Source organism: Dermacentor silvarum, chromosome 9, assembly GCF_013339745.2.
Source record: "Dermacentor silvarum isolate Dsil-2018 chromosome 9, BIME_Dsil_1.4, whole genome shotgun sequence".
In the NCBI taxonomy this organism is placed as follows: Eukaryota; Metazoa; Arthropoda; class Arachnida; order Ixodida; family Ixodidae; genus Dermacentor; species Dermacentor silvarum.
Window position 1 is genome coordinate 100919867 of NC_051162.1, and position 20310 is coordinate 100940176.

At 46.2% G+C, this 20310-nt stretch overlaps 1 protein-coding gene across 1 annotated transcript in view; it reads right to left on the reverse strand.

Annotated features, from left to right (window-relative positions):
- Positions 1-699: 699 nt before the first annotated feature.
- Positions 700-20310, reverse strand: part of LOC125939940 (male-specific histamine-binding salivary protein-like) — a 44743-nt gene continuing 25132 nt past the window's right edge. Inside the window, exons 4-5 of the mRNA XM_049655483.1 lie at positions 4786-4872; positions 700-1074 (exon numbers count right to left, since the gene is read on the reverse strand). Coding sequence (XP_049511440.1) covers positions 836-1074; positions 4786-4872 — 326 coding nt within the window. The 3' untranslated portion in view covers positions 700-835. The remainder of the gene's footprint in view (positions 1075-4785; positions 4873-20310) is intronic.

Here is a 20310-nt window from a genome sequence, read left to right on the forward strand (position 1 = left end):
GACACAGCTGGCTATTCACCTTTTTATCTACTGTTTGGCTACGACCCACCATTACCTATGGACACCATACTTCATGCTCACGCAGACACATCCTCTGCCTATGCTCGTGATGCTCTTGCCCGTGCTGACATCGCCCGTCAGGTTGCCCGCGATCGCTTGTCGGCTTCACAGGTCAAACAAAAATGTCTCTATGACCGCCGACACCGGGAGGTGAACTTCCCTCCAGGATCGCTCGTCTTGCTGTGGTTCCCGTCACGTCGCGTTGGCCTATGCGAAAAACTTCTCTCCCGTTATGCTGGCCCTTACCGCGTCGTACGCAAAGTCACTAATGTGACCTATGAAATCGCTCCGCTAAATCCTACGTCGGCCTCTGCAACAATCGCGAGTGACATAGTCCATGTCTCGCGTCTTAAACCGTACCACTCTCGGCCCGGGCCCTAATTGCACCGGGACGGTGCTTCTGCCGCCGGCGGGTAATGTCACGAGCGGCGATCCTGTGGTCGGTGCTTGGACGATGACGACGACGACGGGTGGTTTTTCTGGTGTGCACGCGCTCCCCTGAACGATTGCTGCAGCGTTGTGCGCCTTACCCTGTAAATATATCCATTCTATATATATATTCTCCCCGTAACAATATCTTTGAAAAGCAACCGCCTAATTTTACAATTATTGAGTGAACGTAAGACGTACAAGACGCTGTACAGAATATTTTGTGTTTATTTTCTATGTTTGCATTTTATTGATACTAGATAGAATTTGATTTTCTCGTAGTTCAGAGGCTAATTTAACATATCCGGATAGGTACCGCGTCGTTACGTTTTGTAAGCCCAAGAAATTAACTGTCCTCTGCAGTTAAATCTCCACGTGACTTATTTGTCATCTTGGGATCCACACGTTGTGCCAAGGCTGTTGCCTCATTTTCTTTAGGTCTTGGCCAACTCTCTACAACTTCCTGGCACGTGTTCTTCTTATAGATGTCGAAGCTGCCCTCCTGTGCACACAGAAGGTCGAAGATAAATGCGCAACATGACGGGACATTATCTTTATATGCGTCCTTCACCCAGAGCTCGCAGCCTGAAAAGCAAGTGCATGCTTATTGCAAGATATCAATCAGTGCTCGTGATATGTGGCGAGCACAGAATACGAAAAAAGTACGGTGTTAACGCCGCTATTCTTAAAGAGTCCTCTGAGGACCATAAGCGTGGAAACAAAAGAATCAACAGTGGGCGCACTAGGTTGATCTCCTAATGTTGATAAACATGTACACCGAAGCTTTTTGTATAAAAGAAAACGGCCCTCCTGATTAGATGGCACATTCAGAGTAAATTTGGCCAGTTCGCATTCCGGTGGGGACGAAATACAAAAACGCTCGTGCACTCTTGTAAAAATGGCACCTTCGTGAGCTTCATTATGACATTCAGCGCATCTTGTACAAAAAATGTCTTCATATTTAGGAAACTTAGAATTTGGCGTTTCTGAGCGCTTCTGACGGAGAACTTCAATTACGCTGGCAAACTTGGAGAGGATTTGATAGGTGTCTAGGTAGGAAGCCTTTTTCATTATCTCGGTGACATTTGTTCATGACGTTTTTTTTTACAAACAACCTTAGGACTTCACTTATCTTTTCATGCTCCATCATAGCATGTCGGTGCGCAAAAATGCATCTTCTTTTTTCAACCTTGATTTCTCAAGTTGGAACCGTAGCTGCATATTATTCTCAGGGCACTCGCGCATCTTTCACTCCTCTCCCCCGTCTTCGTATCCCCAGCACCTTGGTTCCTGTGTTCAGTGAGGTATAAGTACCAAACAGCCTGTCCAGTATTGTCCAGTAAGTTGTGTTGTTGTTCTACTTGGGGCGTATTTGGCTAGGAGCTTTAACTGTTCCAAGCTTGCAATCTTCTTGAAAGAACTTGCTAATTATTTTTAAATGGAAGCGAACTGGTTAACTAGTTTCATACATCATTTTGTTTAGTTATCTTCGGGACCCTGTCAACGCAGACGGCGCTTTTGTTGTGTATTTATTGTAGATAAACCATCAAATATAGGCAAAATGCGACAATAGAAACGTTTAGCAATTATTTACGTGGCTATGTCACAAGCTGCTCCTCGCTGTAATGATGAGCCGTTGCCTCGTAGAACATTGATATGTGTATTTCGAAAAACAGTATTTGACAGAGCCCATCTCACAATGACTGACGACACTAATGCGTTGAGCATTGAATCGATATAGCGATACAACTCATTGTCAGAGTCAAAACGAGTTATGTAGGAGCAGTGCACTGGATTAGGACTCCTTCATCGCGCTTCCCTAAGAAAGCTCGGCGCCATCTAGCGATGCCTACGTGAAGTCTGCGCGTGGCATCCGAAATACATGCCGGTGCGTGCGAAAGCTGACAATCACTAGAGTGTACTAGAAGGGGCGAGTGGGTCCAGCGGGCGCCTTGGCAAACGCCGAGGGGGAAGCAAAAAATGTTGAAATTGTGGCGGCGCTGTCGTCGCCTTATTCAGAATCTCCGGCCAATAAACGTTGGCTCCGGCTGTTTCGGCAGCACTCATTGGCTGAGGCGAGCTCACTGGCTCAGTAGCTGTCGTCTGCTCGACGCACCGCCGTTGTTGCATCGTTTGCATTGTTGCCGCCGCTCTTTTTCCATTTTATTTACAATAGATCGGTGAGGAATAACATCAGTGTTGCCGCCACCGAGTATCCGCCTGTCAAAGCTCCATGCAGCTGCTGCGATAGGGTCTCCGACGCGACAAGCGTCCGGTCGGCGCGCGGAACTAAGTCGGCTTCGGAATTTGGCCCGGTGTTGGCGCCTCATTCACGGGGTGTGTGACAAAGTCGCGTCTACAAATCTGCACATCGTGACTGAAGGGGCTAGGATCTGGTCGCCCGTTCGTCGGTCAACATCACCAAAATTTTGGTGAGACGAATGCCGCTTCTTTCGTCATTTCGCCGCTGCCCATCCACGCCGAACTGCAGCGCGCACCTAAACGCGTGATCTGCCTTAACTTTCGTGCATTTGGTACTTTTATAGCTCTGAGTGTACGTTGTTTTTTGTTGAGAATTTTTCATGAAGTGATTATTTTATGCGTGTCTTTTTACACTAGTTGTATTAAAAGTTTCGTGGGCGTTTTGAAACAAACGGCTTTGGCCTAAATTGGGTTTTCGGACGCTCTGCCTCAGGGACCCGTTTGAAACATTAAAATAGAAAACTGGCATCACGGTGTGGTACGGCGGAACAGGACCCAGCTAGTTCTGTATCCCCCTGCTAAAACCGACGCAGGAAGTGCCAGTATCAATCAAGGTGCTGCAGACACTCGTTCGTGTCGCCAAGACACTTCCTACATGCATACCAGAAGTGAGAGGTGCGTTAAGCCGCCTACTACCACGAACTTCACTCGCTCTATTGGGTAGGTGTTGTAGATGCTGCTATCTAGTGAGAGCTGGGTGAGATAGTTCCCCGCGACGGTGCGTGGCCAGTGACCTGGCAGCGCGTGAATTTCTTACTCTTGATATAGAATGTCCGACGATTACAACACTTCCTCAGGCGAAATTTGAGCGCAGCTCTTTACATGTTTTCATTTCGCGATGTGTTGAGACAAAGAATTTGAGAGAAACATGTATGAACGTATGGTTCGTTACAGGCCACTCAGTGTCTTCGTAGAGGGAGAGGCACTTTAGGAAGAACGCTGGCAGGATGAGCGGCATCGGAGCCAGCTGTAGAAGAAGACGATGAAGAACGCGCGAGCAGTGGCACGAGTGCGTTCGCGCGGTTACGCCGAGGAACGCCGACACACAGCGCAGCAACGGGCGCCTAAGTGCCGCGCCCTAAAATGTGTGGTTATGTGACTCCTTGTCTGGCTGTCTGGCTCTTCTCTCCTGGCTACAAAAAATAATGGCGGTAAATTTAAATGCTAGAACGACAGGAGAATGTTTTACAATATATGAGACACGTATGTAAATATCATAGTTAGACTTTAATAAACGTTTATTTTCACAAATGTATATACGCTCTTTTTGTTAACATGCACATAGCTGAGAGACCAGTTTTATTTGGGGTACCCCCAGAGGTTAATCGCAGCTTTAATTTGCTAAACCATTTTAATCTCATAACAGGCGCATTAGTGGCGACACTACCACGACGCATAACAAGGCTCATGTAGATAATTGCACGAATACATAAAGCTTAAGCAAAATGGGGCAAGAGACCAGACGACAGGAGCGCAGTGTCAGAATGAGTTGTCGAGAAAGCACTAAAATTTGTTCGGAATAGAGCGTGGTTGTTTGCCGAGGTTGTTGTTTGAATATAGTTACGTTGAAATAGTTGAAATTTATCCGAAGCGAAGCTTTCGCGAAGTGGTTATTCAAATGCTATAGGGTTGCTTGTTTTATTCCTGCGTATTTTGCTCAAAGGGAAGTGGCGTCCACGCATGTGCTTCTTCGCAGCGGTCCTACGCAGTGTGACACAAAAGGCGATCATCTCAAAGATCCAGTTGGCGTTGGCACGATAGGAATATGTGATCTATAGTGGCCTAATGGTTAGAGCATAGGACTGCTATCATTTCGCACGTAATTCATATTTTAATTATGTGCTATTTGCCATGAAAGAAATTGCCCGCAGCAGTAACCAGAAGTCGCGAGAAAGTCCGGGAGGGCTCACAACGAAAGTTTTACTTTAAGAACGCGGCAAGGTCAGACTACACCAGCGAGTTTTTACATTGGTTGTCTTCTCTTATTCACTTTGTCGCACACTTTTGAAATATTCGCCACTAAGTAGTACGTACCTTTTCCATCCTTTTCTCGTTGGACATTAAAGAGATCGCAGCTCGCGCCATCAGTGAATATAACAGGATCTTGCTCTTTAGGTTGATCTGGGGAAAAGTAAATGATTTAATATTTGTCGCCTAGTGCTACACTAATGCCTGATATCAATGAGCATGTTTTTATTGCACAACCAAAACTGTCATTTGACTAGGAAGATACTGGGGTAAACTTTCATATCTTATGCATGTGCTGCTACTCTTGGAAATTGCGCAACGCGAACGTTGTTCAGCGAAACGTAAGGCAAATATATATATATATATATATATATATATATATATATATATATATATATATATATATATATATATATATATATATATATATGTTTCACAGTTGCACCATTAATTGATCTCTCAGAATAGATGTTAACAATTTCTATTTACCACTCAATGGGTACACTTGTCTGGTTGGCATTTTACGTGCTTAGAAGTGGATTGTTCATAACTTGCGTCTGTTACGACGGTGCTTTGATTTGGAATGTATTTTTAGAACCGTGCTACAAAACTGAAGGTGTCGGTAAGAAGTTATAAGGGTCTTTAACTTTATATCGAGGCGAACGACTACAAGGTGGAGTTAGGGGGTACCTCATAAAATAAGACAGCAATAATGCTCTGCTTTAGCTTTTAATTCATATTGCGCAATTTCCATGAGGCTGGGAAGAACGTCCACCTAATATTCCCTACAATATTTTTTAAAAGGACGGAAAAAATTGAATAGTTGTTGACTCGTAGTTTGGTTGATAAACCGCATATAATCCTGCTTTTAAATATCGTTTCTCAAAGAAACAAGGCAATACTTTAATGATGGAATATCGCAGCACACTTCAAAAGTACGACAAAACACAAAATGTACAAACGCGAGCGCTGTACTACAGCGCTCCTGTTTCTTCTTTCTGTGTTTCGCCATGATTTAGAATTGCGCTGCTATATTCCACCATGGCGAACCAACTAACTCACCAGTACTTTTCAAGCAATACATTATTGGAGCCCATTCCCATCACTTAAAAAAAGCAACAAATCTGCGGAGAATAAACAAGTGCTCCACAAGGTGTTACAGAGTGCAAAAACCATTCTGTAGTGTAGAGATAACAGCAGTCACGGCCCATTGCGTTCTCTCATGTGAATATATGAGAGCATATGTGAATGCCTTTGGATATATTGTTGTGGTGATTTGTCATGGTCGAACGATGATGTCCAGATGCACCGTAACAATATCTTTCAATATAAGAAACCAGCTCAATTATTGTGCAGAAAAATATATCAAACATTACTGGTAGGAAGGGGTCAAACATGGAAGAATAATCTTGCCATCATTATTCAGTGCATTTTGTTGTAATAATTATAAAAGACGACAAAGTTGGACTAATTAGGCTCGAGACCCGAAGGCATACATATCGGCAACCACCTTTTTGAAGAGGACTGCTTCTGCAGGAACACTGGAGTTAACAATAATTAATATGGAGAACTTAAAACTGCAATGTAACACTAGCTTTCAATATCAATATAAAGAAAATAATACTCTGTAGCTCGACAAAACGGAAGGAATCTTTTTACTAGAATTCGAGGCAAGAAAGGTCGCGTTCATATTGGGCAGGTAAACGCAAGTAAGTCTGATCAAAATATCTGAAAAGATAATCAAATATCTGATGAAATGCATGGGGTAAGCACTTTTAGGTACTGTATCACAGCTTAATTACATAGGTGAAAATAAATGTGCATATAATTATCGCACACTGTAGGGGTTATCTAAGAGCACAGAACAAAACGGATAAAAATAATCGCGAAGCACGCGATGAGGAGGAACACAGCAGATGATCCAGTTCATACTACACTAGGTGTTTTACCAAATGTTTTGAAATGTCTTGTGGAATAGGGAAAATCAGGTGAATAAGTGATTTCCCGTGGCTTGCTTTTAGTCATACATTTGAAAACGACGCCATGGATGCTCCATCTCACAGGTACATTGCAGCACCGCCCTAGGTACGAAATATACACAGGCAATAATTTTTACTCAGGGGAATATAGTTCAGAGCGCAACTGTCTGATAATTAGTGGGATTGAATAGTTTTGTTCTTGCTTCGTACATCGCACGTTACAGCGATACGTGAGACGGTGGACCCTTGGCGCATGCATGACGTACACCTCGAATTACTGTGGCAGTTAATTACAGCCGGCGACCACGATGGCCAGCCTAACCATGATGACATTGTAGCATGGCAGCGCCCATAGGGCCCACACCATCAACTTAAATCTGAATTAGTGCTTGCTACAGACCACCAACTTATATCTTCTACAATTAGCGCTGCAAAGCGGACCGTAATGGCAGCGATAAATAAATGATAAACTCAGTCATTGCTATGTCTCATCTCATGCTGAGGGAAAAGCGTTACGTATGTCTGGTAGTTTATATTGAAGTCAGGTGTTTGTTTTGATACTGATACCAAAGGGTTTCATACAGTCAGTACTAGAAGGAGCTCTGGCACTAGTGGCTATGGGAGCTGCAAGCGGGGTGTTTGTTTTGATGCTGCTAGCATAGGGTTTCATAAAGTCAGTACTAGAAGGAACTCTGGCACTAGTGGCTACGGGATCTGCAAGCGGGGTGTTTGTTTTGATGCTGCTAGCATAGGGTTTCATAAAGTCAGTACTAGAAGGAACTCTGGCACTAGTGGCTACGGGAGCTGCAAGCGGGGTGTTTGTTTTGATGCTGCTAGCATAGGGTTTCATAAAGTCAGTACTAGAAGGAGCTCTGGCACTAGCGGCTACGGGAGCTGCAAGCGGGGTGTTTGTGTTGATGCTGCTAGCATAGGGTTTCATAAAGTCAGTACTAGAAGGAGCTCTGGCACTAGTGGCTACCGGAGCTGCAAGCGGGGTGTTTGTTTTGATGCTGCTAGCATAGGGTTTCATAAAGTCAGTACTAGAAGGAGCTCTGCCACTAGTCGCTACGGGAGCTGCAAGCGGGGTGTTTGTTTTGATGCTGCTAGCATAGGGTTTCATAAAGTCAGTACTAGAAGGAACTCTGGCACTAGTGGCTACGGGATCTGCAAGCGGGGTGTTTGTTTTGATGCTGCTAGCATAGGGTTTCATAAAGTCAGTACTAGAAGGAACTCTGGCACTAGTGGCTACGGGAGCTGCAAGCGGGGTGTTTGTTTTGATGCTGCTAGCATAGGGTTTCATAAAGTCAGTACTAGAAGGAGCTCTGGCACTAGCGGCTACGGGAGCTGCAAGCGGGGTGTTTGTGTTGATGCTGCTAGCATAGGGTTTCATAAAGTCAGTACTAGAAGGAGCTCTGGCACTAGTGGCTACGGGAGCTGCAAGCGGGGTGTTTGTTTTGATGCTGCTAGCATAGGGTTTCATAAAGTCAGTACTAGAAGGAGCTCTGCCACTAGTCGCTACGGGAGCTGCAAGCGGGGTGTTTGTTTTGATGCTGCTAGCATAGGGTTTCATAAAGTCAGTACTAGAAGGAACTCTGGCACTAGTGGCTACGGGATCTGCAAGCGGGGTGTTTGTTTGATGCTGCTAGCATAGGGTTTCATAAAGTCAGTACTAGAAGGAACTCTGGCACTAGTGGCTACGGGAGCTGCAAGCGGGGTGTTTGTGTTGATGCTGCTAGCATAGGGTTTCATAAAGTCAGTACTAGAAGGAGCTCTGGCACTAGTGGCTACGGGAGCTGCAAGCGGGGTGTTTGTATTGATGCTGCTAGCATAGGGTTTCATAAAGTCAGTACTAGAAGGAGCTCTGCCACTAGTGGCTACGGGAGCTGCAAGCGGGGTGTTTGTTTTGATGCTGCTAGCATAGGGTTTCATAAAGTCAGTACTAGAAGGAGCTCTGCACTAGCGGCTACGGGAGCTGCAAGCGGGGTGTTTGTGTTGATGCTGCTAGCATAGGGTTTCATAAAGTCAGTACTAGAAGGAGCTCTGGCACTAGTGGCTACGGGAGCTGCAAGCGGGGTGTTTGTTTTGATGCTGCTAGCATAGGGTTTCATAAAGTCAGTACTAGAAGGAGCTCTGCCACTAGTCGCTACGGGAGCTGCAAGCGGGGTGTTGTTTTGATGCTGCTAGCATAGGGTTTCATAAAGTCAGTACTAGAAGGAACTCTGGCACTAGTGGCTACGGGATCTGCAAGCGGGGTGTTTGTTTTGATGCTGCTAGCATAGGGTTTCATAAAGTCAGTACTAGAAGGAACTCTGGCACTAGTGGCTACGGGAGCTGCAAGCGGGGTGTTTGTGTTGATGCTGCTAGCATAGGGTTTCATAAAGTCAGTACTAGAAGGAGCTCTGGCACTAGTGGCTACGGGAGCTGCAAGCGGGGTGTTTGTATTGATGCTGCTAGCATAGGGTTTCATAAAGTCAGTACTAGAAGGAGCTCTGCCACTAGTGGCTACGGGAGCTGCAAGCGGGGTGTTTGTTTTGATGCTGCTAGCATAGGGTTTCATAAAGTCAGTACTAGAAGGAGCTCTGGCACTAGTGACTGCGAGAGCTGCAAGCGGGGTGTTTGTTTTGATGCTGCTAGCATAGGGTTTCATAAAGTCAGTACTAGAAGGAGCTCTGGCACTAGTGGCTACGGGAGCTGCAAGCGGGGTGTTTGTGTTGATGCTGCTAGCATAGGGTTTCATAAAGTCAGTACTAGAAGGAGCTCTGGCACTAGTGGCTACGGGAGCTGCAAGCGGGGTGTTTGTATTGATGCTGCTAGCATAGGGTTTCATAAAGTCAGTACTAGAAGGAGCTCTGCCACTAGTGGCTACGGGAGCTGCAAGCGGGGTGTTTGTTTTGATGCTGCTAGCATAGGGTTTCATAAAGTCAGTACTAGAAGGAGCTCTGGCACTAGTGACTGCGAGAGCTGCAAGCGGGGTGTTTGTTTTGATGCTGCTAGCATAGGGTTTCATAAAGTCAGTACTAGAAGGAGCTCTGCCACTAGTGGCTACGGGAGCTGCAAGCGGGGTGTTTGTTTTGATGCTGCTAGCATAGGGTTTCATAAAGTCAGTACTAGAAGTACCACTTGAAATGCCTCAAGAAACGCTGTGCAACACTGCTCAAGGGTTTGGCGCACACCTTTGACGAGGCTCTATGGCTCGCTGCCGGAATCCGCCTCGGTCCGTCTTCAACGACTCTGAAAGCATTCGTGCGTATAGTGGACACGGGCTACAGCGAAAAGGAAAAAGACAGCGGGCGGAATGATGGAGCCGTGCATTGAGGCCACAACAGTAACAACGACACGGTAAGTTTTTTATTTATTTTTTTCAGTTCAAAGTGCAAATTTCCAAGAATGCAAGTACGACCAAGTAAGACTTACATCGCAAACGTTACGTGGAGCGTGGACTTGTCTACAGGCACCTCTGGCACTAGTGGCTACGGGAGCTGCAAGCGGGGTGTTTGTTTTGATGCTGCTAGCATAGGGTTTCATAAAGTCAGTACTAGAAGGAGCTCTGGCACTAGTGGCTACGGCAGCTGCAAGCGGGGTGGTTATGCCAGCATGGCCTTCTGGCTTCAAACGGCTTCTCGACTTTCGAAATTTATCATTTTCAACAAAGTAATGTGCTATAGAACTAAATAAACACCATTACCATTATTCGATGGCAGGATTCAAACACAGGACGTCTAGAATAGAGGCTTGATATTGAAACCATAATGGCACGAGCGCATGGATCGACAGGCGGCATGAATGAATGAATTTATTGAATGAACTATTTGAGGGCAAGCAATCGCGTTTCGTTTGGGCCACCTGGACGCCCAAAAGGAAATCACATCCGACGCAGAGCAGGGAGTCACAGCATCACGCCTAATGGCTATCGACGCAAGCCACTTGCGCCAGCGTTGCCGCACCCAGGGCCGCGTCCTCCGATGTTGCCTCCGAGATTGCGCGAGCGCGGGCTATTTGTTTGGGTTCCGACGTTGTGCAGACGCGGTGAAGCAGTGAGTACTGGGGCCATTTGGTGATAGGAATACACATCATTTGCATTGCGGTGTATCCGAGGCACATGAACCACTTGAAATGCCTCAAGAAACGCTGTGCAACACTGCTCAAGGGTTTGGCGCACACCTTTGACGAGGCTCTATGGCTCGCTGCCGGAATCCGCCTCGGTCCGTCTTCAACGACTCTGAAAGCATTCGTGCGTATAGTGGACACGGGCTACAGCGAAAAGGAAAAAGACGGCGGGCGGAATGATGGAGCCGTGCATTGAGGCCACAACAGTAACAACGACACGGTAAGTTTTTTATTTATTTTTTTCAGTTCAAAGTGCAAATTTCCAAGAATGCAAGTACGACCAAGTAAGACTTACGTCGCAAACGTTACGTGGAGCGTGGACTTGTCTAAAATAATTTGGTGACACACAGATTGACTCAGCACATGCGATGCAGAATGAGAAGTACGCATTGATGTTTGTCCATAAGCCTCAGACGATGCTTCAAACCACAGGCACTTCCCGCTGCCACTCGCAAGGTTTTACATTCGCCTGAGGAGCAAGGCGATACGCTTTCATTAAAGGAACTGCATGTGGCCAACAGCTAATTGTCTCGTCTCTTATTTGTATAAGCGCAGACCAAGCAAGAGACTCAACTCAAACACAGATCTTGTTGTGATTCTTAAACGTTATGAAAAAAAGGAAACCTTTTTTTCTCAGGGTTCTGACGTAATGCACGTGTGCAATGCGGTGAAGCATACAATATATTGCAGTAAAGCGAAGTGAGAATTTTCGCGCGTACTAAGTGCAAGCAACATATTATTAAAACCAGAAACTTGACTGTGCCATGGTTCTCGCCTTTAATATTATCTCGGATGCTCACCTGAGGCCTCTGCGGTGAAGCATACAGTGTATTGCAGTGAAGCGAAGTGAGAATTTCAGCGCGTACTAAGTGTAAGCAACTTGTATTATTATTATTATTATTATTATTATTATTATTATTATTATTATTATTATTATTATTATTATATCTTCATAATTAAGAGAAAATCAAGGACTGTGCCCCTGTGGATACAGAGCTTCGTCTAGGCTAGTTAAGTCATCTGCGACTTATAAGACCAAGTGTACAAATGTTATGCAGTTATTGCTTGGTTTTTCAGGTGGCTTCTCTGAGGTCTCTTCGTAGTAGACCGGATGTGGGTCAAGTATTTACAGCTGTGCTCTTAACCACAAGGTATTCGTGGTTACGAAAGCTCACTTCTCTTCACTGCAATAAACTGTATGCTTCCCCATGGGGGCATCAGGGGAGCACCCGAGCTAATAACAAAGGCGAGAACCGTGGGACAGTAACAGTGTCCAATTTTAATAATATATTGCTTGCACTTAGTACGCATGCAAATTCTCACTTCGCTTCACTAAAATACACTGTATGCTTCAATGCATTGGACAGTTGCATTGCGCTAAGCCTTGAGAAATTAACGTTTTCTTTTTTTACGGCGACGTTGTTTATTGCTAGGCTTCTGTGGATTTTTTTTTTGTGTGCATGTGCTAAAATGTGGGCCGATCCTGATGATTGTGCAGAAAGGGTCCAAGCGCAATAGCACATACTACTGTCAGCTTCGGGTGGTGGGCCGCGGGAGCTGCAACGTACCCTTGAAGTACCATTATTACACCTGGGACCCAAAAAAGTCCCAGAATAAGGGCAACAGAGGTTTAACATAAATGTTTCTTGCATTTTTTTTGTTTCAGAAAGAACTGTTAATAAATGAGACAACAGACAAGAGTTTTCATGTTAGTTTTTGAGCAGGCATGAAAGTGCGTGTTCGTTCAGCGTTTGTTGAATATTTGTTGTTTTTGGCCTGTCATGAAAGTATGTGTTAGTGTAGTCTGTGACTTCCTAGTGAAGTTTATTCACTTGGCGTCGATTTGCTCTGCGTGGACGCTGCGAGAAGCTGCGATTGTCTCGCTTGCTGCAAGCTTCTTGAAGAGCCGTAGGTACTTCCTGCTGCAGGAGCGGCGCATGACGCGGTCGTTCCTGGAGTCCCAGAATCCGAGCCCTCTGACGATGTGGAGCTCAAAAACTCAGCTACAATCAAACTAAGACTCAAACTACGATCGGATCTCATCCCCGAACGCCGACCCGCGTCGGCCATGTGTACATTCGCACCGCCTTCTCTCTGTAGGCATTCCAACCGCTTGCGTGCCTAGTTTCCTGCCACTCTCCCGGGCCGGCGACAAAGTCGCGCCTGTATATAAGACAAGGTGCCGTTCTCCATTCTGAATTTCACTTCACTCGTCGTTATGGGGAGGCCGCGTGTAGTGCGCACTCCCGGCGACGATTGCATCTGTTCCTGCCGTCACTCTTCGCAGGTGTGTTGCTCCTCGGGTGTCCCTACTATACGAGGCCTCCCCATTGCGTGTCACGTCTGTGTAGTGTGCTAAACAGCTTCGCTGGTCATCCACCTTCACAGCGTGGAATGGCTCATGATTTTTTTTCATAACCTTTACGAATCACAGCAAGCTCTGAGTTTGAGTAGAGTTTCCCCCCTCGGTCCATATTAGTTCCAATAACAGACGATGCAATTACCAGTAGGCCACGTGCATTTCCTTTAATGATAGCGTACCGTCTTGCTCCTCAGGCGAATACAAATCCTTGCAAGTGGCAGCAGGAAGTGCCCATGGTTAGAAGCATAGGCACGTCCCTTCAATTGTGTCGGAATTTATTCTTACGGCCCACTTTCGGGCTCTGTCGCTGGTAACAGATGGGTAATCGTCGCAGTGCACCACCTAACGAGGTTTTCGGAAACAGCCGCGTTTCCATCGGCTGGTGCTCGTGACGTTGGGAACTTCATCTTACGTCATTTCGTCCTTCGCCATGGTGCACCACGCAAACTACTGAGTGACAGAGGGTGTGTGTTTTTATCCGATGTCCTTCAGGAGCTCATTCGTTCATGCCGTTCAGTTCACCGCACATCTACAGCCCACCAACCGCAGAGAAACGGACTAACAGAGCGCTTCAACCGTATGCAGGGACACATGCTGTGCATGTACATTGCTTCTGACCACTCTAACTGGATGTCGTTCTTCCGTTCGTCACTTATGCGTATAATACCAGGACAGAGTCGACCATTGTCTTTCCCCAGTCTTTCTTTTATATGGTCACGAACCGTGCACTACACTCGACACATTTTTGCCGTATCGTCCGGACTTTCCGAATCCTGCCCAGTTTCTGAAATACCTCAATATGCTGAAGAGTGCCGTCAGCTGGCCCGCTCATTTACTTCGGACAACCAAGCCCTCCAGAAAGATTGTCATGGCCGCAATCTGACTGAACAAGCTTTCGCTGTCGGCTCCCTCGTATGGCTCCGCGTACCGCTTCATTCCCCAGGTCTGACTCCTAACTTTGCCCCCAAGTACCAAGGCCGTTATCGCGTTATCGAGTGCCTATCTTCAGTCACCTATGTTATTGAGCCGGTCAACCGAACCTCCGACAAGCGCCGTCTTGGCCGCCAGGTGGTCCACGTGAACCGCCTCAAGCCATATTATGACTCCTTTATTCTCATGTCACCTTGAGCCGCCGGGATGGCTTTCCTTCGCTGGGGTACTGTAGTGGGGATAAAGCAACGCACGCGGCAGTGGGACACTGTCTAATTGGCTAGAAGTGCGAGCGCAGATTGCGAGCTGTTGACGCCGGCTGACACTGTCCTTGCTGTGCCCGTCGTGCAATCCTTCCGCCTACCATCCAACGTTAATAAACCTGCTTCCATTAGGATTTATTAGATTTTCGAGATCGTCCTTTGCGTCGCACCAACATTGTCACCCATCCAAATATGCCTCTCCTATCCGCAGATGGTCTTAACGCACTTCAGCAGCTGAACGGCCAGTGATACGTACAAACTGAGGTCCACAAAATTCTATCAAGGAAATCATTAAGCCCTCTTGTGGCACCCGTCATTCAAGTAAAGAAAGGAACAATAACTGTAAGTTTCGCGTCTAGTATCACTATTTAAACAAGGCTACAAAAAAGGACCCGCTTTGTAGTAACGACGACGCGCTCGACTGCTTACGCGGTGCCATTTATTTCTCCTCGATTGGTTTACGTTCCGGCCATTGACAAATTGCAGACGATCAAACAGATCAGGAGAACACCACTGTTGTTGCGCCAGATTGCCTCTATCAATTCAAAGTCATGCCTTTTGGACTACGTAACACCCCTGCAACATCCTAACGCTTGATGGGCTCTCTTCTACTTGTGTTCAAGTTGCCCACATGCTCTGTTACCGTAATGACGTGATTAGCTTTTCACGTATATTTAACAGCCATATCCATCGGCATTCAACGATTATCAATGATTTTCGACGTGCCAACGTGCCGTATAACTGGTAAATGTAATTTCCACAACCATAAAATACGAGTGCTAGGCCAGCTGGTCGACGCATCAGGCAGGCTAATCCTGATGAAGTTGGCGCCATACGCAAGTTCCCCAATCACCGTTTGTCATGTGATGCCCAATGTGTTTGGGGTTCTGCTCGAACTTTCGACGGTTTATTCAGAACTTCGCCGCAATCAGACGTTCTCTTACAGATCTCCGAAAGAGGGACGTCACTTTTAGTTGGGGACCCCATTAAATTCAAGCATTTTGACAGCTTACTGTTTGCCCAATAGACCTACCCACGCCAGGACACTGTTACCATCTGCCTAAACAGAAGTTCGTACTGATGCAAGCGGCCATGGCTTTGGCACTATTTTGTCTGAACGTCAGCGGGATGTAAATTGAGTAATCGCTGCCGCTAGTCGCCTTGTCTCAGCCTCAGAGTGAAATACTCTATAACGGAACGCGAGTGCCTCGCTCTCGTTTGGGTCATCACCAAGTTCCATCCTTATTTGTTCGGCCGGCACTTCTGCTTCACCACAGATCAGCATGCGCTATTTTAGCTCTCCTTGTTCAAAGACCCAATGGCAGACGCTGGGCATTACACCTACAGGAGTATAAGTTCTCTGTGTGCTACATATCTTCATGGCTGCATGAGGATGTGGACTGCCTATCGCGCATTTCTATCCCGCCATTCTGTCGATCCACGCGCCTTTACAGAACCCGAAGCCGATGCCTGCGTATTGTCAATTACCGGCTTCATCCACATTACTTTCGAAAAGTGTCGTGACCCCTGCTTACGGTCCATCATTGAGTGCCTCACCTCACCCAAGCACGACGGTTTCTTGCACCTGTCTCTGCTATAAGGCGACACCCTATACACAGAACTTGATGCAACTCAATTGCTCCTTGTTGTGTCCCAGCATCTACGCTGGACTGTTCTCGCACAGTTGCACAATGCCCCCCCCCCCTCCCCTTGGCCAATTGGGGTGTATCTCGCCATTACGACCGCCTGCACAGACGCGTTTTCTGGCCAGGACTATATCGCTGTGTTCGACGGTACGCCGTGGTCGGTTAGCTCTTCCAACGTCAAAAGAAGCCTCTTTCTATTCCCGCTGTCCACCTGCAGTTGACTGACATTCTAACTGAGACATTTTATCGTGTCAGCTTGGAAACCCTTGGCCATGTTTCCAAATATTACTTTGGCAAAAAGTGTGTAGCCGTCGCGACAGACTATGCCACGCGTTATGCCATTACGCGTGCAATTTCTACCGTTTTGTGCAATTGACGACGCCAGATTCCATCTCCACGAAGTGAGTTTTCACCATGCTATTCCTCGTCAACTGCTCACTGATGGTGGACACTGATTTCTGTCCTAAGTTGCGGGCGGCCTTCTCCGGTCTTGCTTTACCTCTCACAAAGTCACCACTGTTTAGGGCCCACAGGTCGAACGCACTTACAGAGCACCTCAACCCCGCCTCCATGGAAATGATCTTTATGTACGCCTCTGATGAACACAGGGATTGCAACTGCACTTCGTCGGTTGTGACGTTTGCATTAAACTTGCCATGACATCACTGGCTACTCCCCCTCTATCGGCTGCTTGGCCATGACCCACTCCTGCTAGTCGGCTCCCTGCTCCCGCCCAGTGCCAACTTCGATCCTGAAGACGCCATTGTTCGGCCGCCGCGGCCCGTGACATTCCCCTTGACCACCTTTTGATGTCTGAAACTGGTCAAAATCGCCTCTATGAACACCGCCATTGGCATGTTCATTCCTCTTGTTAGTTGCTTGTCTTGCTGTGGCTGCCTTCTCGTCGCGTCACCCTGCGCAAAAGTCTGCTTCCATGTTCCGTTGGACCTTACCGGTTTCCTCGCTAAGTCAGCAACGTAACCTCGGATATGACGCTGTTAACACCGCAGCCAACTGTTTCTTCAGTGACCGACATCGTACACGTCTCTCGACTCAAGCCGTATCACTCGAAAACAGCCAAAGATGTACTGATGCGTTTATTCTGCCTCCGGGAGTGTTACGCAGTGGCTTATACCGAGTGCAGAGTCAAACGGACGCTGGACACAGAATACGATGAAGTTACACCGACATCGTTGGCACGCGTTCTATCTGTAAATACATTTCGTAAAAATTCCTGAAGCCATCCACACACAAACACAACACAACACACACCCATATATATATACATATATATATATAGTTCAAGAAATAGAAGCACGTAGGAAAAACATAACAAGACTTATATTATATTATATATATATATATATATATATATATATATATTGAAGCACGTTTCTCATAAGTTAAGGAAGTGCAGCATTCTGATGTCAATGTGTGTCTGCAAAGTCGGTAGCGGTTAGGACTATACCTCCAACGTGTAGGAAGACCCTAATTGCATATTCTAATGTTCGGTTCTGAGCACCCCAAAGTGTTTCCACATTATGGCCATTTGGTTCGGATGGTGCAAAACGCGCGTCACACCGGCAGCATTCGGATGGTCTTTCCGATTCGCCTACTTCATAGAAGAGACCCAAAAGCCGCTTCCAGTATCACCGCCACAGAAACCCAGCAGTCTCGTTGGTATACTCTAACGTGACCACACTCATTCCAGTAGTTGCGCTGGCCAAGGGGGCTCTCGCTCAATTTGCGTGCCATCATGTTTACCATCTAAATGGAGCCGTCAGTGGTAGAGGCGCTGGCTGAGTTAAGAGAAGTTCACCTGAGCTTTCTCTTTCTTCCTTGTCACTGGTCTAAAAAGCAGTCGGCTGTTTGGTTGGTTCAAGAAATTTACTACTTGAGTCCAGAGTGACTCCGGAATTCGTCCACTTGGAATAGGAGGATAGCAGCGGCTATCCAAAATGGCATAAGGAAGCCTCACTTATATAAAGGTGGCAGTTTCGCCCGAAGGTACTAGCATTGACAGCAATAGAAAGGTTTAACATTGTGCTCGGACTGATTGGACCTTGTTCTAACTATATGCGAATGTCATATGTTGGCGCGCAACTCAGCGTGCAAGGAGAGATGGCCTGGCTGCTGTTAAACGTCTTACAGCGCTGCGTGATCAGTTGCGCCACTTCTGCCGTGTTTCATCTCGTGAACTTCGATGTGGCATGAGATGAAACCGACGGAAAACTGTCGGCGTTAGTCAGCGTCCTGTGAAATCCAGATTAAGTTAGCTGAACGCTTGCTGTCCGTACCATTCAGAGCAGAGCATACCCACAGCATTACAGCAGGAAAGATAGCGTGTTTAAAAAAAAATCCGGCAGATCCCACGCCCTGTATGAATGAGCGTTATGCGAAGCAGTGTGTGGGGAGCCTACCAGTTTTATTGAAACGACCGTGAGAGCACCAAGACGCAGGCGGCTGTTTCATGATCTACATGAAACGCATGTCATGACCTATCATTTAGGTCCGAACCCTTTTCAGTGTTTTTTGAGTGTTAATCTTTTTCGCTGAGTGATTGTCACTTAATTGTGGGGAGGCATGCCCATGACTGACTTCTACCACCATCCTTTAGTGTTTTCTTCTCTTAGTACTCACGTCCGAACCCATTTCAGTAGCTTTTGAGTGTTAATCATTTTTCGCTGAGTTATTGTCATTTATGCTAAGTCATGCTCTTGGCTATGTCTTCTATCATCATCCTTTACTGTTGTTAACACGTCAGAACTCATTTCAGTGGCTTTTAGTGTTAATCTTTTTCGCTCATTTATTGTCATTTTTTCTGAGTCATGCTCATGACTATCACTTTCTACCATCATCCTTTAGTCTTTCCTTCCCTTAATGCCCACGTCCGAACCCATTCCAGTGGTTTCAAATGCGAAGCATTTCTTGGCGAAGATTTGCTACTTTGAGAGTATCTATCTATCATCTATCTATCGATCTATCTAGCCGCCTATGTCTTTGTGCTCTCATGATCGTTACGTTAACTTATTACGTACCAAAATTGGCATACTATGACAAGGGTATATGACGAACAGAAGTGATAGGTCATGACATGCGTGTCATGTAGGCCATGACAATGACTCAGCGAAAAACGATGAACACTCAGAAACCACTGGAATGGGTTCGGACGTGGGCACTAAGTGAAGAAAACACTAAAGGATGATGGTAGATATCATAGTCATGAGCATGACTCAGCGAAAATGACAATGACTCACCGAAGAAAGATTGGCACTCAAAAGCCACTGCAATGGGTTCTGGCCTGAGTACTAAGTGAAGGAAACACAAAAGAATGATGGAAGAGGTCATAATCATGAGCATAACCGCGAAAAAGGTTTAATGCTTAAAAACCACTGAAATTGTTTCGCACATTAACACTAAGTGAAGGAAACAATAAAGGAGTGTGGTAGAAGTCATATTCATGACCATGACTCAGCAATAATGAGAATGACTCAGCGAAAAAAGTATAACACTCAAAAACCAATGAACTGGGTCCAGATGCGGTACTAAGTGAAGGAAAAAATTCAAGGTTTACGATCGAAGTCATAGTCTTGAGCATCACTAAGGCTGTCGCCTTAAGGTCTCTTAGGTGCAGCTAAATGGACTCCTGAGGACTCATGACATGAATGTCATAACATGCGTGTCATGTAGATCATGAAAGAGCCACCTACGTGTTGGTGCTCTCATGGTCGTTTCGTTAACTTGGCAATACGGCACACTGCTTCGCATAGTATCGATTCGCACAGGGTGTGTGATCTGCCGGCTTTTCCCGTTTGGTGTGTGATTAGAGGTTCGTGGTTAGGTCTTCTGGTGTCCTCGGTGAACTAAACACACCTTGTTTATCTTTCGTGAAATTAAGCGTTACGTTATTGGTGATGTGTAGCAACATTTCAGAGCGTTTAGGTAAACGGCGGCTTTTTCAAAAAAAAAACAACATTAGCAGTGGCTTAGCTCGGCTATGCCAGGATATACGTAGTGTGAGCGAAGGTTTAGCTGGTTATTCTTTGCTTTCCTGGTTGTCTAGGATTCGCTTGATTATGATGCTTACTGCTGCTTCAATGACACACACATGGTATACACATTATGTGACACATGTATATATATATGTATTTTTTTTTGCTCAACGCCTGGTTGCTTCTCTATTTCCACAAAGACGGCTCGGTGGTCAGCTCTGAACACGCTGCCGTCTCTATGGCTCCAACGCTGTATTTTGAATTGATTGCCTGTCTTTGTACACAAGATGAATGGTGGTTCCCCATGGGGTC